The following is a 26,691-nucleotide window of genomic DNA, read 5'->3' on the forward strand; positions in this document are numbered from 1 at the left end:
AAGACTTACTGTCCAGCTCGTACTGTGTGAGGCTGGGCCGGCTCAGGTTCCGCATGGAGAACAAGGCTACCGGGTGGGGAGGCGGAGGGGCCAGAGGGAGACAGCAGACAGAGGAGGTTAGTACACACCCCCCCTCCACAAAGACCCTTATGAGGGGGGCAGGATGGAGAGAGGGAAGGGTGTTCTTGGGTTCCTGGCAGAGACTAAGGGGCCAGGGCAGGCGTGAGGGAAAGAGGCAGCTTCCAGGACATTTGCTGCCCCTACCCAGGTCACAGGGTACCACGAACGCCTTGGTGGCTGGCATCCCAGGGGACAGCGCTGGGGGACCCTTTCGCTCCAGCTTGCCCCCTTGCCTAAGCTCTTGCAAAACCACCATGAAATAATGGTCATGATTTCCTCACATGAAGAAGGAATTATTTTCCCACCAGGAAATATGACCGTATTATACAAAGGCAATATAAAGCCACAAGCACAAGCACACGTCTGCGAAATAAATAAATAAAATAACGCAAGCTGTTGGCTCCACTATTCCCGAGTCTTTCTATTCACGTGCTCTTGCTCCGCGTTCCATCATTTTGCCGTCTGCCGATTCGTGCTCGGGGGCAAGGCGCAAAAGGTTTAAGGGAATTTTGGGAGGAAAATCAAAGCGCAGAGGATCTTAAACGGCTCCTCTCCTCCTGCTCTAGTCCCTGTTTTGGTGAGCAGTCCCACCACCCTCCTGGACACCCAAATCCTTGGACTCCCCCCTCTCCCGCCTGGCTCCTGTCCCCATCACGAGTCAGTCACGGAGCCCAGAGCACGTCATCTCCGACATTGGCTCCCCAGTTGCACCCCGAGCCAGCTACCCTGGCTCCAACCTCACATCCTTGCCTACGTGACGGCATTAGCCTCTCACTGGCCTTTCTGCCTCTGGATCCTGTTGCCAGCCACCACGCCACCAAAGCAACGTTCCTAATCTAAAAATGCAACAGGTCATTCCCTGGTGACTCTCCTGGCATTGCCACCATTCCTGGTGGCAGGCTGGATTCTGAGGACCCCCGATCAGAAGAGTGACCTCCCCGGACACCAGAGGGGGCCAGACTGCTACCCTTGGGTGGGGACTAGGCTTGGCCTTCGGTCCTCCTTCCCGCGAGGGCCCTTGTACATGCTGGGCTCTCCCTTCCCCTTTGGACCTACTGACACAAATCATCATCAGTGTCCGCCCCCCCAGGGAAGGCTTTTCTGACTCTGGCTTAGGCTCGGCTGGAATTCGTCCTCCTCTGCTGTCATGCCCACAGTCTTCCACATCTATTTCAGGTTTTACTTCCTGAGTGCCTGGCTCCTCCCCCAGCCTTCGAGCTCAGAGAGGGCAGGGACCCTGAATGTTTTGTTCACTGGGTCTGGGCCATAAGGAAGGTGCTCAGTACATACTTGTTCAGTGGCAGAAGGGGGCAGGGGTGAGAGGCACACATAGGGGTGGGTGGCAGGGTTTCAGGTTAGTGATCCCAGGAAGCTGAGGGCTTCAGGCAGGGGGGTGAGTGGGCCCACCCACCCTCCCGCGTCCTGCAGAGTGTCACTCACAGGTCAGCTCTGCCCACTTGGCCCCTGGGTTGTTGATGCCACGCAGCGTGAAGCCCCTCAGCCCCTCGTACAGCAGCTCCCGGTACCGGATCCGGAAGCCAAGGAGGATGCCATTGATCTTGTCCTCCGCCGGCGGCTGCAGGGAAGAGTGGGGAATGGAGAGGGGCTGGGACCACCGCAGCTCAGCCCCGCTCTGCCCTGCTCCCCCCGCTACCCACCGCATCCTGCCTCCCGGGGCCACAGAGCCGAGACCAAGTCTTAACCAGGAAAAAGAATCAAAGTGACATTGATCATTTTTAATTCACAAAGCATTTCCAAAGAGGTTATTTCATCCTTGCAGCACTTCCTGTGAGGCAAGGAAGGGCAGGCATCACCACACCAGCCCATTTAACACAGCAGGAAAGAGAGGCTCAGAGATGTCAAGGCACCTGCCCAAGCATCGTTAGGGCCCCAGCCTGACTCCTGGCTCCTCTTACAGAGCCAGATGTTGCCTAGGAACTTTCCGAAACAGTCCCTTTGCCTGCGACCTGGCCGACATTTCTGGAGTTTCCCATAAGGCCAGTCCTCTCTCTGCTCTTGAGCCAGAACAAGGGTGGGGGCGCCTGTATGTGTAGCACCCCCCTCACGGCCCTGATTGTTTCTCCTTTGCTTTCTGCTCCCTCCATCACTGAGTAGAACAGACGTCTGGATACGGTGAAAGCGACTTTTTATGATATGTCTTTGAAAAATCCTGCTGAAATGACCCAGCCTTTTATATGGTCCTTAATGGCATCCTTAGCAGCTGCCAGTTCCTCCCAGTCCCTTCGCCACGATGGCCCCAAGCTGCTCCGGGCTCTCCTGGCTCCCCGCTGTACTAGGTCACTGTCATTTGAGGCATGAGGTCTTGGGCGGGGGGAGGGCTCAGGAGTCCCTCCCTGTTTTCTTTTCAGGGGCTTCCCTTCAGCGGGTCTGCATGTGGCGAAGGTTGTGCCTGGCCCCTCGCTGCTGCTGAGCCATACCTGCCATCGGATCAGCACGGAAGTGGTGGTATGGGGGGTCACCGAGACGATGGTGGGCGCTTCGTCAGGGGCTGAGGAGAGAGGCAGACAGGTGAGTTCTGGGGGCCGGGGCTCAGGCCCCCTGGGAGGCCACAAGGACCAGTCTTCAGACACTGAACTGGGGGCGGCTCCACTGCAAGTCACCCTCCACACCCACCACGCTGACTTCTGCAGCACAAAGGGCCCCGCTGAAGGAGGAGAGGGGCTGGGACCTTGACCGCAGCCTAGACCCAAGGGCCCCGAGCCCCCTCCTCTCTGCTCCTAGTGCCACAGGCCTCTTATGCTGCCACTGAGGCTCCCCACTCCCATTCACTGGTTTTCTGGGGTTGGCCACCAGCTTGGGGGATATCAGAGAAGAAACACACTAGGAGGCAGGCTGGGTGTGGGTGCTGAGCCCACGGCAAAGGCCCCCCTCTGGCTCAAACCTCCTTGGGACTCTGCCCAGAGAGCCAGAAAAAGGGCCCAGCAGGCCTGGTGCCCCTCCCATTTTGGGGACCCCAGTCCCCGGAAGAGATTGCCCAGCACTCGGGAGGCGTCCAGCGGGCCAGGAGAAGGAAACCCAAGGTGGGGGGCACTGACCGGCCTGCAGGGTGGTCAGTGGTTCTGACTCCTCGCTGAACTCGCTGTCCCCGATGTCATTGGTTGCCTTCACTCGGAATTTGTAGGACGTGAAGGGCTTGAGCCTGTGGGGGAACCAGGTTCAATGAAGGGCGGTATCCCCTAATGGCCTTGCCCCGCCATCTCTGCTTGGGGAAGGGGGCAAGGGTGCCGATCGATTGCACAGATGGGAACATTGAGGCTCGGAAAGAAGGTCCATTACATGGAACCAACAGGGGCCAGGCAATGAGCGGTCTGAGCTCCCAGGCTGGCCCTAGGCCATGCCAGCTTGGGGTGTGGCCACACCTTTAGCTCCATGACAAGCCATAGGTCCCCAGGGAAAAGGTCCCTAGGAGGAAAGGTCTCTGGAAGGAAGGGTCTGCATGTTCCCTACCTCGGAGGAACATGCTGTTGCGAGAGCACCACCAACACCCCCTCCAGGAACTGCCATCCCTTTCCCGAATTTAGTAAATTTAGGAAGGGTCGAGGTTCTCAAGAGTTAAGTGCACTTCAGCTCTATAAGCCTCATTTCCTCTCGAGGCAAACGGCTTCCTTTTTGATTTACTGGGGGTGGAGGGTGAGGAGGAAAGTGCTGCTCAGAACTCTCAGTCACGTCCACTGGAATGTAAAAAATACGACCCACTAGGAACTACATTGAAGCCGGAATTTCAGAGTGAGGCTCCACTCCCCTATTAAAGATGAAGCTGGAGAGGCTGCCTGGCTGGGAGAAATCGCTAATGAAGGATGGCGAGAGCTTCACTGAGGGGGTTTCTGGGCTCCGGAAACAGATAATTAAGAGGCAGCTGTAACAGGGCTCCAGAGAGAGGAAGGTGGTTAGGACAGGCCTGCAGGGCAGAGCGTGCAGGGGGGAGGTCCAGGCGGCTGCCAGCTCTGCTGGAGACGTGGTGAGGGGGGAGATGCTGGCAGACTCACTTGTCCACCACGAAGGCGGAGGCGTTGTGGCTCACAGAGGCGGAGTGCAGCGTCCACCTGCCGCTGGGCAGCTCGCGGGTCTGGATGGTGTAGTAGCGCACAGGGGACAGCCCGTCGCTGCCAGGCTCCCAGGACAGCAGCACGCTGCGAGCCTTCACATCCTCCTGCAGCACCACCGGCTTGCTGGGGGGCTGCGGGCGGTCTGCAGAGTGGGGCGGGGCAGGTGAGCCAGGTGAGCTGGCAGTGGAGAGGGTGCACTTTCTCAAGGAGGGGAAGAAGCAGCTCTGGGATCAGGCCTGAGTCCCCTGCCCCATCCCAATAGTCAGCACCCATGTGGCTCTTGGTCGGTGACTGGTCCTCAGGCTGCTAGAGGCCCAGGTACTTGGGAACAGATCAGCTCTAGAATTCCGCTAGAGCCCTCGCTGACCTTGATGGTCAGGCACGTGAGCCCACTTTCCTTTCTAGGTCAGGACAAGGTGACTCCTAACTGGTTCTTCCCCACCATCCACAAGGAGAGGAACTGAACACCTCGGTTGGTTGGGGGCCCCCTCTGCTGCCCTTCAGGCTTCCCCAGCCCTCGTGGGCAGTCACCTCTCTTCTCAGTGGTCACCACCAAGGCCTCAGCAGCCTCTCCCCAGCCCTTGCGGGTCTGGGCAGTGATGCGGAACAGGTAGACAGACTCTGGCTTGAGGCCGGTGGCTGTGTACTGGCGGGCGCTGGGGGCCAGCACTTCCACGGTGGCAGTGTTGGCTGTGGTGGCGTTGAGCCGGTGTGTGATCTGGTAAGCTGGGGGAAGGAAGGACACGGGCTGCAGTAAGAGGCAGGGCAAGCTGCCCCCAGATCCCCAAGAAAGGGTCATTGCTTCCTTGGCCACCACGAGGTCTGCACGGGGCCACCTTGGCTGTGGTCTATCTGCGTGAGGCTCTCTTGGTCACTCTTGCGTCCTCAGCTCACACTTGGGGAGGGTGACTGTGTGGGGGGGCATGGATGAGGGCTCTATACACAGTGTCTGTGACCCCCCTGACAGCCCCAGGTGAGGAAGGTGAGGCTCGGAGGGGCCAGGCTCCCTGCAAGGAGGTGCCTGAGCTCAAGTTCCAGCCCAGGTCTTTCTAAGTCCACAGCACCTGCCCTTATGCACCTGCAGCCTGCTTTCCGAACCATTCATGTGGGGCAGGTGTTGCAGGACATCAGGACTGAGAGCCTGGGCCAGGCATGGGGGTGGGTGGGGTCCAACCCACTGTTCTACAGGTGAGGGGGCTGAGGCCATGGAAGGAACTGACTTGGCTCAAGTTTTCAACTCATGAGTCTTCTCCTGCAAGGTTCCACGCACGTGTGCGTCAGGGGAGGAACCTGAATATGAAGGGATACATCTGATCTGCTCCATCCATCCCCCATGCCTTAACTCCTGTTTCCCGCCTGGGAGCATGGCTTTGCTGAGCTGGCCAGGGCGCCCTCCCCTGGTCACATTTAGGAACAGCAGCTGAGCTTTACTCAGATGGCCACTAGGCTGGGACCCTGGGGCTCTTGGGGACACAAAGCTAACCAGTGAGCCCTGACCTGGCCCTCCAGTTGATAATCTTACAGACTGAGATTTCAAGACTCAGAACTGTGCTTGAGGAGACGGGGGCATCTCCTGGCCTTGTTTTCCTCCTGTCAACACCAAATGTGCTTCCTGTGCACCATATACCCGCTCCTTCCTGTGGCCAGGGCGAAAAAGGGTAAAGACTTACCAAGGATGATGCCGTTGGGGGCCGCGGGGGGCTGCCAGATGAGCCGCACCGACGTGGTCCTCACCTCTGGGAACAGGACGCCCATGGGTGGTCCCGGGACTGGACGGGACAAAGGAGGAGCGGGTGACAGTGAGTGCAGCTGCTGTTCAGCTCTGAGCCCAGCTCAGCTCCAGCAGAGCAGGCTGGAGGGGCGGCGCTGAGCTCCACAAAATCTCGTGGAATGCTGCTCTGTGCCCGGCCCCATTTCCGCACACGCAGATGCCATCAGTGAGGTCTCAGCGCCGCCCCCCCCCTCGATGGGCATTATTTGGCAGGAACGAGAAGGGACCAAGGCTCCAGTGTCCTTGAACTCAGTGTCGGTGCACATGCGTTTGTGCCCTCAGACCTGGGCAAGGGGCCTTATCCTGGGTCTGTGCTTTAGAGGGCACCACTCTGACTTGCTGCCCCCGTGCGGTGCAGCAGCTGGGGGGACCGGGGCGTGCCCACCCTGAGGCCGCAGCACTCCTCTTTCTACGCCTCGCTCTGGAACCCTGGGATCCTGGAACGGCCTGCCCAGACAGCCCCAAGCCTGCTTCCAGGGTCTGCAAGAGCCTAGGTTCACACCCTGGTCCTGCACTGTGGACGGACAGGTGGCCTAGGGGTAAGTGTTTGGGGCGTGCAAATGGAGACTGAATGACATGGGCGCGAGGAGAGGGAGAGAGAAAACACGGTTGAAGGAGGGAACCTGGGGGTGGAGGGTGGAACTTTTCCTGTGATGCCTCATTCCAACACAGTACACCCAGAAGTCTGAGATTGCTAAACTTGAACTTGGCCTTCCAGGTCGTATGAGGATATATTTGTCAAGGCAGAAGGATAGAACATATTTAATTTAACAGCTCATTAGCTTGATTTATAACTTTAGAATATATAGACATATGGTATTTGGGCTTCTTTTTGCATTCTTGTCTGGACCCCGCAAATGCTTGTGGGGCGCAGTCTGTGAGTACGTGTGTGGAAAAGGGAGGGCGCGGAGGAGCTGTCAGTCAGCCTTGGCTGCAGGGCTGAATGCCTGGGCCCCGCTGGGCTGGCACTTTTGCACAAAGGACCAGGAGGCTCGTGTCCAGGAAAAATCAAGCCTTTCCCTTGCACAGACCTTGACAAAATGAATCTGCCCTAGGCGAGCAGGACATCAAAACGGCTGCAAAGTCTCTATTCCAGACACCCGACCCAGAGAGAGCAAGAATCAGGTGTCACACGCCCGTGTGGTCCTTTCTTTCTTGTGGACATGCAGTCTGTAGTTAGCATCCCCTTGCAGTGGGGTTGGTGGCCCTCAGTGACCAGCTGCTCTTAGGGACAGTGTGTGACCCCAGAGGGGCGGGAGGCAGGGGGGCTCCCAGGCTCGCAGGGACTGAAACTCACCGTCATCCAGCGTCCGCTCCAGGATGGGAGGGTGGCTGGGGCTGCCGTCCCCAATGCGTGTGAAGGCCAGCACCTGGACCTCGTAGAGCACGTATTTGCCCAAGCCTGTGAGCTGGGCGCTGAGGGACGAGTTGCCCTCCACCAGCCAGACCCGGGGCGGGGAGTCCGAGTCCTTCTCCTTATACATCACCTGTCGGAGCCCAGCGGAGGGTGAGGGTCTTGGCCGGGGTCTGCCCTACCAGCCCTTTTCCTAAGCCTCTTCCCCAGGAGCTGAGGGGTGGGATGGAGTGGGTAGATTTGGGCTCCTTGGAGTGGCCTGGCCCCAGAGACATGGGAACAGGAAAGCTAGTGTTCCAGGGGGTAGAGGGAAGATAAAGACACACTCAGCTGTAGAGCTGGAAAGTTCCTTAAAGAGCATCCAGGTAGGAAAACGGGCCCAAAAGAGGGCATGTGACTTGCTCAACATAGCCACTGGTGGCAGAGTTGGGACCTCATGTCACATCTCCCAACTTCCAGGCCAGGGCTGGACTATGCAGGTAGGCTTGGAATTGGGCAGGAATTCTAGAAGATTATAGAACCTGAAGCTGGGCCCATTGCAGCTGAGAGTGAGGCCTGGGGTGGCCAGCGTGGCCTCCTGGGGGAGGTGGAGCAGCCCCGAGGACGCTGTGCCTTCCCCGGAAGCCTCCCCAGCGCTAAGGGAGGACTCCCTGGCCACCAGTGGATGGGAAGCCAGACGGATCCCCTGTGTCCACTCTAGAAGGCAGAGACCTGGGCACCAGGGGTGCCAAGGACAGGGCACCTTAGTTGGGGAAGCCCAGTTAGCGCCTCAGCCCCATCTCGTCCTCAGATCTGGGACTCACCTTGTAGCCCAGCACGAGCCCGTTGCGGTCGGCCTCGGGGACCGCGTTCCAGCGCACCAGCATGCTGCTGGAGGTGGTGGCCAGTGCGGACACGTTGGTGGGGCCAGAGGAGGGGACTGAGGGAGAGAGAGACCAAAGAGAATGATGTCAGGACCCAAAGTGGACTCTACAGTGAACAGGGGTGGAGGGAGACCTGGGAAGACAGTGGGGCGCAATCCCCAAACAGGAAATTTCCCTGCCAGGATTCCTTCTGGCTCTGGAAAGTCGAAGATGCTGTTTCTTCTCAGACTGGCCCCCTCCTTGCCCTCTGCTCAGGCTAACATTAGGATGAGGCTGCATTTCCTGCCGGCACAGCAGTGAGGGGTGCGGCAGGGGCCAGGGTGGAGGGATCTGTCATGTAAAAGGTGCCAGGAAAACGCCACAGTGAGGCAAGCCCCACGTGGACAAATGAGGGTTGCCTGTGGGCTGGGGGCTCATATTCTGCGGGTGACCCCTCGCTGGGACCCTCTGAGCTGCTGGTTGTGTCTCTGGGATGTTCTGGGAGGTAACCCAACCCCCACACCTACGGTTCTTCCAGGCACAGTTAGGGTTAAAGGTGATGGCATAGAGGCGGGGACAGCGGGCACAGGGCAAGCAGTGAGAGTAGCGGTGGGACAGGCAACACGCAGGGCTCTGCTGGGACTGAGCACAAGCAGGACAAGGAGCCCAGGCTACGCGTGAACCACAGCTCCAGCTTCTGTGCCCTTGGAAGGCCCCGGGGACAGAGAGACAAAGGCGGGGGTGTCTGCGCCACAGGTCGTGGGGCGTCACAGGGTGGCTGGCTCGAGGGGCAGTACCTGACTCCCGCGTCCTGCCCATCACCATCTGGCTCCAGGGCCCGCTCCCGATGGCGTTGAAGGCCTGGATCTGGACGCGGTACTCTGTCCACTCCTCCAGGTCCTCGATGGTGTACTCTCGCTCCACGCGGTCCTGGACCATGTGGCTCAGGACCTTGCCGTGGCCGTCTGCCCGGCTGTACTTAATCTTGTAGCCCACAGACTCAGGGTTCCCGTTGTATTCCATCTCTGGGAGAGGCTGTGGAGGACAGAGGGGCAAGAACTACTGCGAGGCCAGGCTTACCCTGTGTACCAAGCACCGCCTGGCTTGTGCTCCCTCTTCCAGGGAGCCTTCTGGATTACTCCACCCACCATCTGACCAGGGTGTGGCTTAGATTGTGAAGCTCTGCATTGCCGGCTGTCCCATCTCCCAGTCTTTCCAGACCAGGCTCTAAAGACGGGCAGCATCCGTTCTTTATTGTGCATGTGACTAATTAATCATGCTGCCAAGGGAATTGGACCTAGGAGGCAGACCCACCAAGGCTGTCTGTCCAATACACTGATGAGCAAGGCATCTTTGGCCCTGGCTGTCTCTACCACTTCACTCCCTCACTCAGGCTGCCAATATATACTTATTTATTGCCTCCTACACGCCTGGTCTCAGCGCACGCCAGCCTTGGAGAAGTCAGTGTGGAGATGGCATCACGCCTGCGGGTGGGGCACCCGTCACTGCCAGGAAGTGCTTCCATCCAGCCAACCACAGTCTCCCCTGCTGTATTTTCAGTCTCTTTCTTCTTGTTTGCATCTCAGTGAAGAGGGAAGACGTATTCCTTTCCTGGGACTTTTGACTAGGCCAGTGGGGCTGTGGTCTCTGGCTCAAGGGCGTTCGGATGAACTTGGGCAATGCCGATAAGCAGTGGAGGTATATGTGTATTCAGGGAGCCTGTGATCTGAAGCAGGCGGCAGCCGAGGACCGACCTTCAGAGTCTCCTCTGAAGGTGGCAGGGTTGGAGCTGGGAGGCCCTCTGCTCTCCCCCCCCACCTTGCTTTCTCACGGGCTTCCCACAATCTAACCCACTTGCTCCCCTTCCTTAGCCCCGGCCTCACTCTCCACATACTCTCCCTCCTGCCAGCCCCACTCCTAGATTCTCAGTGGAGCAGCCCAGGGACTGCCGGGCAGCGATCAATGGGCCCGAGAGCTGGTGGAGGGCCTGTGTGCATGCTCCCTTACCTGCTAAGTACACCATTAAGCAGGCCTGGAGAAGCCAGGCAGCAAGTGCCTCTTATTCTCCCCCCAGCCCCTGAGTATCCGACTCTTTAGCCTTTTAGTATTTGGGAACTTTCAAGTGCCACGCAGGAAGTTAGCAGGGGGCCAGCCTGGCGGGGAGCAGAGCCTGGGAGAAAAGGGACGGAGAGGCCAGCGGGGATAGAAGGCTGTCTGAGCCTGAGGCGTGGCCGACACCTGCGAGGGGACTCCTAATTAACAACGAACGTTTGTCCAGGGCCCATGGAGCCACTAGCTCCTTTCATCAGACTGTCCCCACCCAGGAAAGGCCATCTGGGCCTTCTGTAAACCCCGCCCCCAGTGCAACACTCCCGAGCTGTTTTGTACAACTAGCGAGCTCTAATGTGCAAACAAAGAGCCGTGTGGCCACATGGGCCTGGGGGTGGGGTGGGCCCTTCCCAAAGCGAGTGTCCCTGGGCTCTTTGGGGAGCCGGGCTATGGGGCGTTTGTTGCTCCCCCGTCTATTTGTCTAATTCTCATTTGCTCCCAGCACCTCTTGGACTGCTGCTTTGTGGGATCTCTGCCGGGAAACAGCGTCCAGGGGGAAAGCCGGGGGAGAAATGGTCTCTCCTGTTCCCCAGAAAACGGGATGGCCGTGGGCCCCGTGGTTAGGCTGTGAGTTTTGGGGCCCAGACTTCCCCACAAGGTACGTGAACAGAGTTCAAAGCTTGACTTTGAATAAAGGACCCAGAACAGTACGTGACAGGAGAGGGCACCCTCGGCAGGTTAGTATTATTTCCTCCTGCAGGGTCAGCTGGGTGCTGAGGGACGAGTTGCCCTCCACCAGCCAGACCCAGGGCTGGGGGTCCCAGTCCTTCTCCTTATACATCACCTGTCGGAGCCCAGCTCAGGGTGAGGGCCTTGGCCGGGGTCTGCCCTGTCAGCCCTTCTCCTAAGCCTCGACCTGGGGTAGTGGCAGCCCTGATGGGCCCCTCCGTCCCTTCCCCCTCAACCTCAGAAGCAACCTTTGCTCCTGACTTGGTGTGGGAACAACTTGTATTTGAACTCCAGGCCCACCCCTGGGAGCTGGGTGGGTGGACCCCTACTGTCAATTGGGAGAAGAATGTGTCTGTTGTGGGTCTACTGGGAGAATGAAATGGAATTAAAAATGCACAATGCTCGGCACAGGGCAGCGCTCAACACAGTGTTTCCAGCTCCCTCTCCTCAGGTGGAGCATTTGGCTAAGAATGATTATCAGGCACCTTTCCGGGCTGCAGGTGTAAACGAGGGAAGAGGGAGTGCAGGTATTCTGGTGCACGCCCCTTGGATGTGGTCCCTTAGAGGCAATGACACCTTTGCGGGTGGTGAGGATGGAGGGGACGTCCCACCCCCACCTGCCCTTGAGGAGCCTCACCATCCAGCGGAGCCACAGGCTGGTCTCGCTGGCCGTGCGCAGGGTCACATTGGCCGGGGCCATGTCAGGGGGTGCCTGTAGGGTCTGGATCTTTCTAGAAGGCTGGCTGGGTGGGCTGGTGCCCACGATGTTCACTTGGCGCATGCGGAAGCTGGGGTGGGGGGAAGGGGATAAGCAAGATGGTGAAGGCAGGACCCAGGGCCGAAGCCCGTCCCAGTTGGTCTGGGCAGCCCTCCCCGTTCCTGCCCCATTACCTGTAGTAGGTGAAGGGGTTGAGGTTGGGCACCTCCATGGAGCGGGCGTCGGGCTCGTTGCTGAGCTGGTGAATCAGCAGCCACTCCTCTCCCTCCCCAACCACGCCCACCTAGAGAAGGGAGACCCCTTAGACCGTCCCATCTGCAGGCCCAAGGCAGGTGCTCTGGGCCCCAGCTTCTAAGAGGTACAAGCCCTGTCCACGGAAGGTCTTCATTCAAACCTGAGGGCTCACCTGGAGAGCACCAGATGGGGCCGCCCTGTGTCCGGGCCCTTAAACATGACTTCATGTGTGACCCTGAGCCCTCCTGCATCAGAATCTCATGTCACAAGCTCACACCTGTGCTGGCCCTGGACCAAGCTGATCATTTGGGGCCAGTACCCAGGAATCTGTGTGTTCAACAAGCTCGCCAGGTGATTCCCCTGAACACCCTGGAAGGCTTTTCTAAAACCTGGGCTAGGTCAGAATCAGAATCTCTGGGGGTGTGGCCAGGCGCAGGAACCCCTGAACACTCCCCTCGTGTGGCCAAGGCGGAGAACCGTGGGTTCGCAGGGCTATAGGCCTATCACCCATCAATCAACCAACAATGAGTGCTGGCGAGGATGTGGAGAAAAGGCCACCCTAGAGCACTGTTGGTGGGACTGTAAATTCGTGCAGCCGCTGGGGAAAACAGTATGGTGGTTCCTCAGAAATTTAAAAATAGAACTCCCACACGACCCAGCAGCAATTCTACTTCTAGGTGTTTAACCGCAGAAATCCAAAACACTAATTCAAAAAGAAATGTGCGCCCCTATGCTCATTGCAACATTACCAGCAATAGCCAAGGCAGGAAAGGAATCTAAGTGTCCTCCCATAGATGAATGGCTGAAGATGTGGTACACGTGTACATGGACTATTACTCAGCCCAAAAAAAAAAAAAAAAAAAAAAAAAAAGAATGAATCTTGCCATTGTGAGAACATGGATGGGCCTAGAGGGTGCTGTGCTAAATAAAATACGTCCAGCAGAGAAGGACAGATACCAGATAATCTCCCTTACATGTGGAATCTAAAAAACCAAAACAAACAAATAAAACAGAAACAAACCCGTAAATAGAACTGATAATTGCCAAAGGGGAGGGGCTCGGGGGATGAGGACCTAATAATAATGATAATAATAATAAAATGTAACAAATAAAGAGCTGCACGTGGCAGCTGGTTGTTTTTCTAGGCCAGCCAGTCACAATCCCACGTGAGAGGACTGGCATGCATTTGTGTGCCCGGGCGTACAGGTATAGAGGGGAAGTGGAGGCGAGACCATACTGGGAATGTGGGCATTTCAGGTGTGTTTGGCTATCTGATGGTTGCATGTGAAAATTCACACAGATGTAAATACGTATGATTTTGCACCCATGAGCATGGACACACCCAAGGCCAGGGACGGGCTGCCCAGCCCCCCGGGTTCCCCTCTGACGGCCTTACCTGGGCCTCTACCAGCCAGCGGGAGATGGAGGTTTTCCCGTCGTAGCCTGGCCTGAACTGCAAGGTCACGGAGCGGGGGCCGATGTTGGAAATGCCCAGGTTGGTGGGGGCCCCTGGGAGTTCTGACAAAGGAGGACAGGATGGGAAAGGATTTGGGGTGAGAAGGTAAAAGGACTGTCAGGGCACAGAGGAAGCCGTGCTGCCCTTTTTTTCCTAGGGAAAGTGCCAAGGAGGAGCATGGAGTGGCGTCATCCCGCCAGCTCCGTCCTTGTCCCTGCATGCACGGCTGAGCCCATTCACAGCAGGGCCCTGAGACAGGCTTAGGGGCCGAGAGAGCCTCCCACGGGCGCTCCCAGCGCCAGGATACAAGCCAGGTGTGCAAGGCCTTCTTCCCCTGCAGTCTGGATGTGCTGAGATGCTCACAAGGGAGCTGGAGGCCGCACAAAACAAGCTGGGCTCAGAAAGAAACCAAACTAATCTCCGTCTCAAACCCAAGGAGGTGAGAAGGAGAGTGGGGGCAGGAGGCAGACCCTGTTCTCAGACCAGGGATCCTGGGGTTCAGGAGGAACAGAAAGGGTATGGATTCTGGTGTCAGACTTCAATGAATTGGAATCCAACTCCGCTGCGTCCATGCTGTGTGTCTTTGGGCAAGTTACCTAACCTTTCTGTGCCTCAGCGTCCTTCTTGGTAAATGCAGATGATACCAGTGTCACCTATGTCAGGAACTGAGTTGATGCAGATAAAGCACTTAGCTCTGAGTGTGGTGAGCACCATGTAAATATTTGTCATTGTGACTGCTGTTATCGCTTGGGATTGACCGAAGCTGTGGTACCGCAGCCGCCTCAGTGGGCAGGTTGCAGGGCCCTGGCCAGGTCACACAAGCTGCACTGATCGAGGCAGGGCCACGGGGCTCCCTCGTCCACACCCTCCTCGATACAGAGGGGAAACTGAAGTACAGAGGGGGCACTGACTTGCTCAAGGTCGCAGAGCATGGCAGAAGTTAGAGTTGGGAGTAGATCTCACTTGTCCCTCATGCCAGGTCTAAGGTTACTCCCTCCCTGCTCTGTCCCTCCCCAACCAACACTCCCAGTGGTGGCAATCCCACCTGGACTTCCTGGGTGGCAGTGAGAATTCTTCCCCTGAATCACGGGTACCATTAACTGGTGTGGAACCTTGTGCGGAGGGGCAGGGAGTGGGACAAGGGGACAAGGGTGGGGTCTCTGGGGCCCATGCTTTCCTGAGAGCCATGGCAGGAAGCAGCAGGGAGCCCACAGACCCTCCACCCTGAGACCCAGAATCCAGGGAAATAGCCTGCTCCAGCCTAGGGAGCAGCCAAGGGACCAGGGCCCCACGGGCGGGGAGTGAGCTCAGGGGGAAGAAAGCCAACATTCCTGAAAGAGAAGGGTCCTCCTGAGTGGGATGCTGATCGGGAGCAAGAGGCCAGGAGTCCACCCGAGTGGGCACCTACCTGGAGGCACCCCCGAGGAGATGGTGGAGGCGGACACCTGGCCCTGGCCTTTGGCGGTCATGGCGGCCACCTCGATGGTGTAGGTGGTGAGCGCGGTGAGGCCCGTGACGCGGTACTCCAGGGTCACGTTGGGCAGGTAGTGTGTCACGCGGGTGTTGGTTCGGTTATACTCCTCCCAGGAGATCCGGTACCCTGGGGGCCCGCGGGGGTGGCATGAGCTTGGCTGTGGCCGTCAGCTGGCCTTGGCCCCGCCGCCCTGCTTCTCACCTCTTCACTGGTCTGGCAGTCAGCCATGTGTGGGTGGCTTTGGGGCTGAGGCAGGTGGGGGCATTTTCCCCGGGGCCCCAAGGGTACCCTCGGTGGGACGTCCCCATTTGTAGGGAGGGGATTGCAGGAGAAGGACATGTCATTAGGGCGGCCACTGAGGCCTGTGGTGGAGTCTCAGAGTGGAGGGGCAGAGAGCCCCCCCGAATATTTTCTAAGAAAGAGCGGCTGCTGGGAGCTTTGGGTGGGCATGAGGTGGGAGGCAGAGGGATGGACTAGACCTTTACCTCATCCCGGTTCAGTGACACCGTGGTGCCTACCTGTGAGGATGCCATTCTTCTCCCCCGGCTCTTGCCAGCTGACCTTCAGAGAGGTGTCCAGGATTTCACTGAAGCTCAGGTGTCCCACGGGCCCGGGCACTGTCCCCCAAAAGGGCCCCCCACCCCGCCCAATGCCAGTTAGAGCCAGAGAGAGACCCACCATCTGCAAGACAGCCCGCCATGTTCCAGGGGTGCCCCAGGATGGGAGACAAGACAAGGACCACCCTGTGCCTGCCCCTTGGGTGGGTGGGTGGGGCAGAGACTGCAGGGGCTGAGGGTGCCTACCATCCTCAAGGGTGCGCACCAGCTGCGGGGTGCTGCGAGGTCCGTCTCCAGGAGTGGTGAAGCACAGCACAGAAGTAAAATACTCGGTGAACTTCTTCAGGCCGGACACGAAGCCCACGTGGATGCTGTCTTGAAAGTTGGGTCGGGCGGTCACCATGGTAACCTCCTCTTCCTGCTCGGGCTCCCAGGCGATCAGCTGGGGAAAGGCCAGCAATTAAGGCAGGATGGTAAGAATGTTGCTGTAGAGGCCAAGCGCTCTCCCACAGAATGGGCTAATGGACAGAGAGAGCCCAGGGGTCCAGATCCCTGTGGGCCCTCCTCCTAGGAAGGGATGTCTGTGCAGATACCCACAAGGCTCTGGAGCGCCCGCCCTGGGAGTTCACTCTGGCGCGCTGCTCTGCTCACTGATGATGGCAAGGCACCCCAAGTCACGGTGGCTTTGTAGGCTCCCACAGCAACCGTGCAAAAGAGAGGTCTGATCTTTTATCAAGATCAGCTGCACAATCTGCAGGTCCAGGGCAAAATGAAAATGGGGGGCACCCTTGTGCCAAAATTATTAAGAATTTCAAGATGATGGCAGCGGAGCATTGAACAGAATGTGAGGTCCTTCTGAGTGCAGAGCCCTGGGTGGCTGCACAGGCTGAGCACCCGGGAAGCCGTCCCTGTTTTTTACAGATGAGGAAACAGGCTCAGGGAGGCTGTGACTTACTCTACATCACACAGTAGTAGGAAGCTGAGGGGCCTCCTACACCTTTTGGGCTGGGATGGTGACTCCCTTGGGGCTCTCCTACAGAGCTGGCACTTTGGCTTGTGGGTAATTCTTACTCTTGTAAGTAGATGTGCGCTAACTGATTGCGCCACTGGAGCTCCAGCTCTTACTCTTTAAACATGTTCCAAGTTGAGATTTCAATCTTAACCATCACCTAGAGGTGGGCGCCAGCAAGGAAACTCCAGGGATATTCAACATCTCTTTTTGTCTAATCTCCCCTCTATAAGCACCATCCAGGCTACCTAGGCTTCCTGCCTGCCTGCCCGCACCCCGTTCCCGCCCCCCTTTCCCCTTCCTCCTCTTCTTGCCTCTTGATCTCTCACCTTGCACTCCTGCTTTCTGGGTCTTTCATCTATCTCCAACAATGACAGCTTGTCTCAGAGATTTCCTCATTTATTTGAAGTTGATTAAATATCAATTAATAGTGAAAAGCAATACTCGATGAGTTTTAATAAGTATGGGTATTTATAGATAGAAAACAACACCATGCTGATGTTTCCCGATTAACTCACGCCTCTGACAATGCTTAATCGCCTCCTTTCACGAACACGTGTTTATACAGGATGTTTTAAAATTTAATTGGTATTGTGAAAAGATAGCCTATAGCAAGTTAATCAGGCACTAATTAGACCCTAAAAATACTAATCAGAAATCCTAAGTGGCATTTAATAAGTATGTTAAATATCCTCCTTATTTTGGTTATCTTGTTTCATAGCAATTAAATTGCTGAACTTCTTTGGAGTAGATTAAGAACAAGTTTAATGTTTTAATTTAATTTAATTAATGTAAAGTTGAATTAATTACACCATTAGAATGAATTGTGTGGTGTGTTCCCCTGAAAGTGCGAAATCTGGGTAAATATAATTTTATTGGGTTTGGGCCAATTACACTTACTACCACAAAAAAAAAAAAAAAAAAAAAAAAAAGGACATGCCCTGGCCAGTGTGGCTCAGTTGGTTGGAGCATTGTTCTGTAAACCAAAAGGTTGCAAGTTTGTTTCCCAGTCAGGGTACATGCCTGGGTTGTGGGTTTGGTCACTGGTAGGGGTGCATATGAGAGGCAACCTATCGATGTTTCTCACATTGATTTTTCTCTCCCTCTCTCTTTCTCCCTCCCTTCCCCTCTCTCTAAAAATCAGTAAGCATATCTTTGGGTGAGGATTTAAAAAATAAATAAATAAAATAAAAATTAAAGAAAAAGGACAGAGTGTCTTTACAGATGTCTTAAAACAATCACCACAAGAAACTGTCTCACAGAAGGGCCCAGGAGAAGCGCACAGGGCACTGGCGGTATGGTTTGTGGTCACAGCAGTGACTTCAGGCCCGAAGCTCACGATGGCAGCAAAACTGTGGTGGTGTCAAAATATTTACTCTGGGATTCGCACCACTTGTTCTTCTCGAGCTGCATCTGAAGAGCAGGAGGCTTAGGGTTGAGAGGCCTCTCCCTTAGGGCTGGGAAGGCACTACAACTGCTTTCTCCACCTTCTGTTGTCTGAGAGGAGCCGGGCTCGGGGCAGCTACGGGATGGAATCTTGGGGCCGGCAACACACCGCAGGCTGCAGTCTGAGAGCTCTTACTATGGGCCTGGCGCTGGGCTTTGCCCATCATTGACCAGTCCCATGGCATTGGCACAGTGAGGACCAGATGGGAACCACTGTCCTGTGCTGTTACATAAAAGGAAACTGAGGCTCAAGATGGCTAAGGAACTTGCACCAGGATCTGGCTTCAGGTTTGGGCACCCAAGAACTTTGATGAAGGCCACAGCTAGCTGAGGGTTAGGGGTCTCCTGGCTGTCTCTGGGTCTGCCCTTGTTACTTGCTGCGTGACCCTGGCAAAGTCACTAAACCTCTCTGGACCTCAGGCTACTCTAGGGGACAGTCATAGCTACCTGGTGGAAGCACTGTGGGGTTGGGAGTTAGGATGGTATATATGGCTTGCTAGCTTCTGGAATTAAAAAAAAGAAAAAAGGGAAACACTCTCTTTACTTTCCTTTGTCTTCCCCTCTATCTCTTTGCAGTTGCATGGATTCGCATAGAATATCCTGGAATGTAAGAAAATAATAGCAGTGGTTCTCTGGAGTGGGCAGAGTTTTGGAGTGGGCGGGCTGGCACCAGACAGACAAGGGACTGGGGAAGGGTGCAGGGTTGCTGCACTATGATCATCTCTTTAAATCTGCTGGCGTTTGAATCATGTAAACTTATACCTTATTAAAAAATCAAAGTAAAAAATTAAAAATATAATGGGGGAACGTGGCGACAGTAGCAAAATTATACATGTGTGTGTGTGTGTATGTATCTCCTTTGACTGGAAACCCCAAAATGTCTTCCCTGGGGAGCAGGTGGGCTACACTATGGGAGATTTACATGGTGGAGAACAATCCAGATGTGAAAAAGGAACAAGGAATACTTCTGCATAGTACTCCTGTAGAATGGTCTCAGGATGTAACATAAACAAGAAAGCAAGGTGGACAGTGTGTGGAGCACGCTGTCATTTATCCAGAAAGGAGAGGATATACCCCTATATATGTACACACTTGCTTATGTTAAAATAATGTAAGGAAAAATCAAAACAAACAAAAAGAAATCACACCCGTGGGGGAGGGAGAAGACCGGAATTCAGGCTGATTTCCCCTGAATTTATTTTGCTCTATAGATTTAACACTGGAGCCATGTAAAGAGGCTATATAATTACAAAATTAAATTAAATAAAAAAAATCAATCCCTAAAAATCGAAATCAAAATGAAACAAATGAGCTTAGGCGTGTATTGAGTTGCAGCAATATGACACAGTGAGAAACTATTTCCAAAGACTTAGCAGCTCTGTGATGTGTGGTGTGAAGAACATCCCAACTGGGACACACTCAAAAAACAAGAGGAACTGCAAGTGATCTGAAATGACTTTCAGTAATCACGGTGTTGGTATTCCTGTCTATAACCGTGGTGGGCGTTTGCAGGGTGGAGGAGGTAGGTAATTATGTTGGTGTCCTGGGAACTGGATTTTCGAGCTGGGGAAAAGAGCTGCAGACAAAAGACTAATGAGATTATTAAGAAGCTTGTAGTCCTGAAATTGAATTGGAGGTATCAGTATATGTTTTATCTTAAAAAAAGTATTTCCTAGCTGTCCATAAGCAGTGCCTGGAAACAGCAAGCAATGCTAGAACCAGGAGCACCCCAGTGCCCAGACTGTGGTATCTAACTCTCATTCCTGCTCGAGGAACAGAGACGCCTTGAAGGCACGGCCGATCCCAGGCATGGTGTAGGAAATCTAGACAGTTTGCAACGTCTTGTCGTATAAGGAGCAAGGAAGCGGTCAAAGACTGCGGGGGCCATGTCCAAGGGACGCATGAATCAACCTGAAGAGGCCAAGGATGAGTCAATTTGGCATCAGGAAGAATTACAGTGGCAGTGGATTGAGACATATCAAAGGTATTTAAAAAAATCCTTAAGTATATAATAATACTACCCAAAACAAAACAAAACAAAAAGATGCCTCCCTCATCTCAAACCAAAGTCACCTGTCACCTTCAACATGCTAAAGAACCATGTCATTATTCTGAAAATCTGTAAGTAATGGGAAAGAACTGAGTGTCTACTATACTTTTTCTAGGCGAACTGTACTTTTGGATAACCAGAAAGTTGGAAAGGAGAAATTTCTCTTTTTTGGAAGTATTTCAGCTAATAAATAAAGACAAAATTATAACATTTGACTGTCCCAATTTTGCAACTTCTATTGAAATAATAGATCAGACAAGGACGGTCAACAGTCACATTACAATAAGAGACAGCCACACTTTATGCCTTCTGATGAAAATACACAACGCCACCTAGGGAGTAATATTGTGGGGAAAAAAAATCCTCAAACCTGAATCTGATCAAGCTTCTCATTCTAAGTTCCAATTTACTGCAAATACGGTTTTCAGAGGCCTATGTTAAATGACCCCACAGGGAGACAATCAGTGAAATCCAGGCTGCGGAAAATTCTATAGTACAAATGACTAAGATTCTTTACTCAATAAATTACTAGAAAAAGAAAGAGCAAGGGAAGAGACAGAGAATCTATAGATCAGCTGAGACCTAAAAAACCCCAACCAGTTGCAATTCTGTGGATCTCATTTGGATCTTAAAGCAAATAGACCAACTAGTAAGAGAAAGGATGTTGCAATGTGGGAAATTTAAACACCGTCTGGGACTGTTGATATTTTTTAGGCACAAGAATGATAATGTTTTAAGTACTTTATAATATTTCTTTACAGACGTATTTATGGGTGAAATGAGACAATCCTGGGACTTGCTTTGAAATATTCCAGGGGAGTGGCAGAGGGTGGGAAAGTAAACGGGACACATTTGGCTGTGAATGGGTTTGTTACGGGCCTCTCCCTATCTTTGTACGTATTCGAAATATTTTTCAATTAAAAGGGGAAAAGTCCATTTTCACTGGAGGTCTGCAGGGGACAAATGTTGCTTTTTTCCCCCTGTGGTACTGAGGCCAGAGAAGCGAGGAGCAGAATCCCTGCTCGTATCCATTTGTACTTAGAAAAAAATCAAGTTACATTTATTATTTTAAGTCAAAGGACACATTTTCTTCTTAATGCAAGAAAAGGCTCAGGCTCTGGAGCTTGAATCTGAGCTCTGCCATTCCTCTGACTTTGAACAAGTTGCTTGCTTCTCGTGCCTCAGTTTCTTCTTGTGCAAAATGGGGTGATGGCAGTAATACTTCTCAGGGCTCTCATGCAGCAGGCGCGGGGGGAAGAAGGTGAGTGTACCCTAGCATCCCGTGTGGCACATAGAAAGTGCCCTGTACGTGTGAACTCTTCTCACTTTTCTGATGGCTCCTGTGCTCAAAACATGGGGCCAGTTCATTCCTGCTGACTCATATCGGGCGGCTCCTGGGTGCTGGGCACCGACTAGGCTCAGGTGGGCTTCTGCAGCCTCCTCTTGTTCTGGGTCATAATGGGTCATTGCCCTAATTGTCCTGGCCCTGTGGCTGCTCTTTGCCACCCTTCCCCTCTAGGAGCCATTTGCTTTAGAAGCTTGCGGCCCAGCCCTTCCGCATGTGGAAGAAAACTTAGAATTGAGAGCAAGAAGCTAACTGTTCCCTGCTCACTCCTTGGCATGAGTTGGGCTTCCCCTTCTCTCCCCTGCTTCCCCCCAGAGTCTCAATTAGCTGGCTTTCCAGCCCATCACGGCTGCCAGCGCTCAGCCACAGCAGCTGCCCCAGGACAGCCCGCTCCGCCTTGGTGCTCCACCAGCTTGGGATTTGAGGGCTATGACCCGGGCGTGTCTGGCTCTGGCCCATCCCCTCCTTGCCTGCTTAGAATCCGAGACCAAGGACCTAAATAGAATGAATCAACACTGACCCTGAGTAACAAGAGCAGGCAGAGAGACGGCCAAGAGACCCCCTAACCCTCAGCGAGCAGGCGATCCTCTTGTGACTTAATCTTAGCCCTTTCCTGCCCAGCCACCCCCAACTTGCAGTGATAATGGCCAAGGCTGCTAGTCCTAGAAATAGTCGTGTGCAGACGTGGCACAGAGAACGTGTGGGGACCTTCTGAAAGTGTCTGTGAGAACCAGATTCCTGGCTCAAAGCCGGAGCCTGCTGTTCTCCGAGTCGCGGTCGCAGTCACGGCTGGCTTCCTGCTGCATGCCCCTCAGACGCTCTGCCGCCCCTCCCACCTGCCCCAGGCTGCCGGGGTCCAGCCGTACAAGAGGCACAGACCATGCTCCATGCTCCTCGGAGCTGACAGGGGGGCCAGGCGCGGGGCCCGAGGCCTGGGTTCTAGGAGAGCACAGTTGAGAAGTTCTGGCTTTTACCAGTTACACTCATAGCCAATGTGCTGTCGCTACCATCACTGATCACTGTTTCTCCTGTTGCTGTTGCTGCCATGATCACCACTCTTACTATTCTCACCACTGCTATTCGTAATGGGGTGTATTATTTTTCCCTAAATTTATACGCGCAGGTCCTAACCCCCAGGAACTCAGAATGGGACTGTATTTGGAGATAGTCTTTAAAGAGGTAATTAAGTTAAAATGAGGTTGTGAGCGTGGGCGCTGCTCCAATCTGACTGGTGTCCCTCTAAGAAGAGGAGATCTGGACAGAGACACACACAGAGGGACAACCACATGAGGACACAGGGAGAAGGTGGCCATCTACAAGCCAAGGACAGAGGCCTCAGAAGAAACCAACCCTGCCGACACCTTGGTCATGGACTTCCCGCTTCCAGGACTATGAGAAAACTGATTTCTGTTGTTTTTAAGTCCAGCAGTCTGTGATACTTTGTTACGACAGCCCAGTCAAATGAATACATTCCTGTTCCTACTATTACTACAATCATTTTCGGAGCACTTGTTATGTGTTTGTCATTGTGCTCAACAAATTACAAATATTATCTCATTTAGTCCTCACACAGCCCTAAGGAATAGGCACTATTATCTTTCCTGGCAAGTGAGGAGACAGAGTTTATTTTCGTTCCCCAGCAGCTAAAACAGTAAATAGCGTTGAGCTCAATAAATATTGAAATACTCATTGAAGGAAGCTCAGGGAGATTACAGAACTTGTCCAGGGAGCGAGCGAGAGGCAGAGCTGGGGCTCCAACCCAAGTCTGTGAGAGTCCTCGTCCCGCACCCTTCAGGCAGCGTGGGGTCAAGTCCAGCCCAGGGACACATGACCTAGCAGGGTGCCCGTAAGAGCCACAGCTTGGCGGCAAGAAATGGGTTCTGGATTTTTATGCCCGTGTTCCTTAATATGAAACAAACCCAGTTTTGTTTATAAGCCAGTGTCACTGAGAATGCCCCTGCACTGGGTCACTGCCTGGGGGGTGTCTGTGCTCCCCACAGCCCATACCTGTCCTTGGAGAGATTCTTTGTGCCCTTTGCCTTGATCACGTGTCCTCTGCCTGGCTTGAACCAACGACTTCAGGAACAGAGCGGGGACTCCCTCCTGCCCCTTCCTTCACCTGTGGCCTCCCTCTCACATCGCTCCGCTTCCTCTTGGGACAAGGACGGGCCTTACATACCTTGTAGCCCTGGTTGATGCCGTTGATGAACTGGGGGCTGGGGGCGTTCCAGGTGAATCGGATGGTTGTGGAATTGGTGGCTTCTGCGTGCACGTTGCCCGGAGGGACCGTGGGGACTGCAAGAGAGCAGAGAGGTGGGGCGGGGGTGGAGGGGCACAGTCAGTCTGTCGCCCGGTTACGTAGAGAAAACACAGGGGTGGGGTCTGCAGACTCTGCCTGGCCGCCATCTCTCGTCCTCTCTCCCCTTGCTGTGCGGACTTCAGATGTCCTCTTTCTTTTGATTAGTTTGTGTTAATAAAACTTGTCCAACCCATATCATAGGGTACTGATAAAGGAAAGTCCTGGGTATGAAAATGCCTGGGGTGGTTTTGAGGTCCAATGCTAAGCGTAAGCTGTTTTATGATCCAGTTAATATGAACCTTTGCAGAAAGTCCCTGTATGGCCAAAGGCTCTGCCTTCGTCACACTCACCCACAACCTCTTCCTCTTCCCTGCAGGTCCCCCACCCCATGGAGTAGCTGGGCACACCCACCTCCCTGCAGTGTCCACTCGGTGACTTTGCTGCTATAGACACCCAGCCCGGCGCTGTTGTAGGCGGCCACCTCGATCTCGTAGTTGGTCCAGATGATGAGGTCTTCCAGGAGCAGGTTGTTGACATCAGCATCCGTGATGTTCTTAAACTGGTACCCGACCGGCAGCCCGGCCAGGCAGTACCTGGGGGGAAGAAGCCAGGACACAGGGGATCGGTGTCAGCATACGTACCTCCTGCCTGGGAAATGGTCTGTGACAGCAGAAATGTCCCACATCCATGCTGTCCTATCCAGGAGCTGCCGGCACCCGTGGCTGTTGAGCACTTGAAAAGTGACTCGTGCCACTGAGGAATTTTATTTGTTTTTAATTAATTTAAATCACAGGTGACCAAGGGTTACTTGACTGGCTAACCTAAGTCTCAGGATGTGTCTGGGTTATCCTTTCTTAATGGGGGGAGCTGTCTCCAAAGGCTGGGCTCATTTTCTATCTCCCTTTAGGACAGTGGCTCAGTGGCTCTCTCTCTCTTTCTTTTTTTATCTTCACCCAAGGACATGCTTATTGATTTTAGAGAGAGGGCGAGGGAGAGAGGGAGAGGGGGAGAGAGAGAGTAACATTAACCTGTTGCCTCTCGCCTGTGCTCCAATGGGGGACTGAACCCGCAGCCCAGGCACGCGACGCGCCCTGACTGCGAATCCAGCCTGAGACCTTTCGGTGTATGGGACAACACTCCACCCCACTGGGCCACACTAGTCAGGGCTCTGTCTTTTGATGATCACTCACTTAGGTAGAGAGAAAAAAACAAACAAACCTGCGGCTACCTACTCTAGCTATTTCTACCTGCCACCGGGAAAAAGAACACATAGTGAAGAAGAAGTGAAATCTACACAGGCAAATTTGGGAGGCTGGATAGCTCATAGGACAATAGCAATGCACACTTACCTTAGATTCTAATTATTGGAAAACCAGAGGCCCCCAGTGATTTTGAGGTAGTACTTTTACCCCGTAGCAGGGGCTCTCAAAGTCTTGGTGGGCATTAAAAACACCTGGAGGGCTTTTTAAAACATAGACCGCTGGGACCACCCCCAAGTTTCCCATTCCAATGAGGGGTGGGACCTGAGAATATGCGTTTCTATCACATTCTCAACGTGCTGCTGCTGGTCCAGGGACCCCACTGTGAGAACCACTCCCCCTCAGGGTTCACCAGAAACCTACCCCAAAATGCACTGCTAATGGAACAGTCAAATCAAGAAAAGCTTCTTCCAAAGTTTGGGAATTCTACTCCTGAAGGGTCCATGTGCGGGAATGGGACAGGCGAGCTTGCCTGGCGCTTCACAGCCAGCCAGAACTCGGAATATTGATGGGTGTTCTCAGCAACTTCCAAGAACAGGCTGATTGTACTTGATCAATGCTGACTTGTAGTAACACTTAACAACTCACCTTAAGGTTACTAGCAAAGTGCCCTCAGTCAAATGCACACATAAAAGTCTACAGAACCGGGCTTCATTTTGCAGTAAGGACCTAAGAGAGGACTTCCACTTTGTCACCAGTTCTTGGCCCAGTAGGTGGTCTATTCATGGTCCGTGGTTCATCCCGAGGGAAATCTGGCCTGAGATGGACTATTCGTGGTAGCCAGGTGGTGGGCCTCCGGATAGTTAACTGCCTCCCTGTGCAGCAGCCCTGGTATCAGCCTTGCCTATTGCCCCAGCCTTTGGAGATTATATTGTATCTGGTCTCTCAACTGTTCTCCTTGGTTTGCAAGGTTCTTACTGCTGGAAGTTCTTCTAAATGTCTAGCCTCAATCCTTCCTACCATAAGGTAGGCATTTCTTGTTGCCGGATCCTTGTTAGATGGAGAAGGACCCATGAATTTGCTCCATTTCCCACCCACTCCAGCTATCCCCTCACCCAAGGGCTGTTCCCCTGTCTCCTGTGAACACCCACCTGATGATGTAGCCCTTGAGGAGGCCGTTCTGGTGGTTCTCGGGAGGCGGCTGCCACTGGATCATAATGGACTGGTTAGTCCGGCCGCTGGCGATGACATTCTGCGGCGGGGCAGTGGGGGGCTCCTCGGGGAGGGAGACCCTGGAGAGGAAAACACCCAGGATGGGTGCATTTTTCCACTTTAATCCCGAGGGCAAACACAAGAGTTTAATGGGATGCGAGGAGGCTGAACCCTGCCCTGCTCTGTTCCTGGGCGACTGCATAATTGCTGTGTGCTTTTGGGCAAGTCGCTTACCCTCTCTGAGCTTGTAAAAGAAATACAATAAAGCTCCACTTGCCTGCTTTATAAGCCTGGTTGGGGTGCAATGTATATATGAGTCTTTTGAAAACAAGGTAAAGCACCAGAGGTATGTATTTTCTGTGTAGTTGAGGGATGTGGGCCTCAGTTTCCCATCTGTCAAAGGAGCAGCTGTTTGGACTGATGACATCCCTCATGAGGATTCAAGTGTTTTGGAAGCAGGAGTGTTAAATCCTCACTTCCCAGTTGCCAGCTGGTAGCGCACTTTACTGGGTTTCCTCTACGGCCCCCGCCCCCCGCCCCGCCCCCTGGCTGAGCCCAGGCTGGGGCGGGGGTGACACCGTGTGTGGGTGACAGCCAGCCTCCGCCTGCTTCCTGAAGCTGAGTGCTCGAGTGCTTGCATCTCTCCTTCGGGCATTGGCAGAGGACACAGTGTCCCACCTCAGCGTGTTTTTCACATAACCGACATGCCTCTATTGAAAACAAAAGTTAATTATTTTTGATGGATGTCTTTCCCTTTTTT

At 54.1% G+C, this 26,691-nt stretch overlaps 1 protein-coding gene across 1 annotated transcript in view; it reads right to left on the reverse strand.

Moving 5' to 3' along the window:
• Positions 1 to 26,691, reverse strand: part of SDK2 (sidekick cell adhesion molecule 2) — a 240,438-nt gene that overhangs the window by 33,143 nt on the left and 180,604 nt on the right. The window contains exons 16-34 of the mRNA XM_054572925.1: positions 25,871 to 26,011; positions 23,932 to 24,113; positions 23,401 to 23,516; positions 15,618 to 15,813; positions 15,333 to 15,431; positions 14,749 to 14,940; positions 13,281 to 13,402; positions 11,824 to 11,933; positions 11,570 to 11,720; positions 8,952 to 9,189; positions 8,116 to 8,231; positions 7,256 to 7,445; positions 5,858 to 5,956; positions 4,719 to 4,913; positions 4,128 to 4,329; positions 3,177 to 3,280; positions 2,559 to 2,629; positions 1,561 to 1,696; positions 10 to 66 (exon numbers count right to left, since the gene is read on the reverse strand). Coding sequence (XP_054428900.1) covers positions 10 to 66; positions 1,561 to 1,696; positions 2,559 to 2,629; positions 3,177 to 3,280; positions 4,128 to 4,329; positions 4,719 to 4,913; positions 5,858 to 5,956; positions 7,256 to 7,445; positions 8,116 to 8,231; positions 8,952 to 9,189; positions 11,570 to 11,720; positions 11,824 to 11,933; positions 13,281 to 13,402; positions 14,749 to 14,940; positions 15,333 to 15,431; positions 15,618 to 15,813; positions 23,401 to 23,516; positions 23,932 to 24,113; positions 25,871 to 26,011 — 2,717 coding nt within the window. The remainder of the gene's footprint in view (positions 1 to 9; positions 67 to 1,560; positions 1,697 to 2,558; positions 2,630 to 3,176; positions 3,281 to 4,127; positions 4,330 to 4,718; positions 4,914 to 5,857; positions 5,957 to 7,255; positions 7,446 to 8,115; positions 8,232 to 8,951; positions 9,190 to 11,569; positions 11,721 to 11,823; positions 11,934 to 13,280; positions 13,403 to 14,748; positions 14,941 to 15,332; positions 15,432 to 15,617; positions 15,814 to 23,400; positions 23,517 to 23,931; positions 24,114 to 25,870; positions 26,012 to 26,691) is intronic.

The sequence above is a fragment of the Pteronotus mesoamericanus genome, unplaced genomic scaffold (genome assembly GCF_021234165.1).
Source record: "Pteronotus mesoamericanus isolate MK-2021 breed Mesoamerican mustached bat unplaced genomic scaffold, CSHL_Meso_final contig_246, whole genome shotgun sequence".
NCBI classification, from domain to species: domain Eukaryota; kingdom Metazoa; phylum Chordata; class Mammalia; order Chiroptera; family Mormoopidae; genus Pteronotus; species Pteronotus mesoamericanus.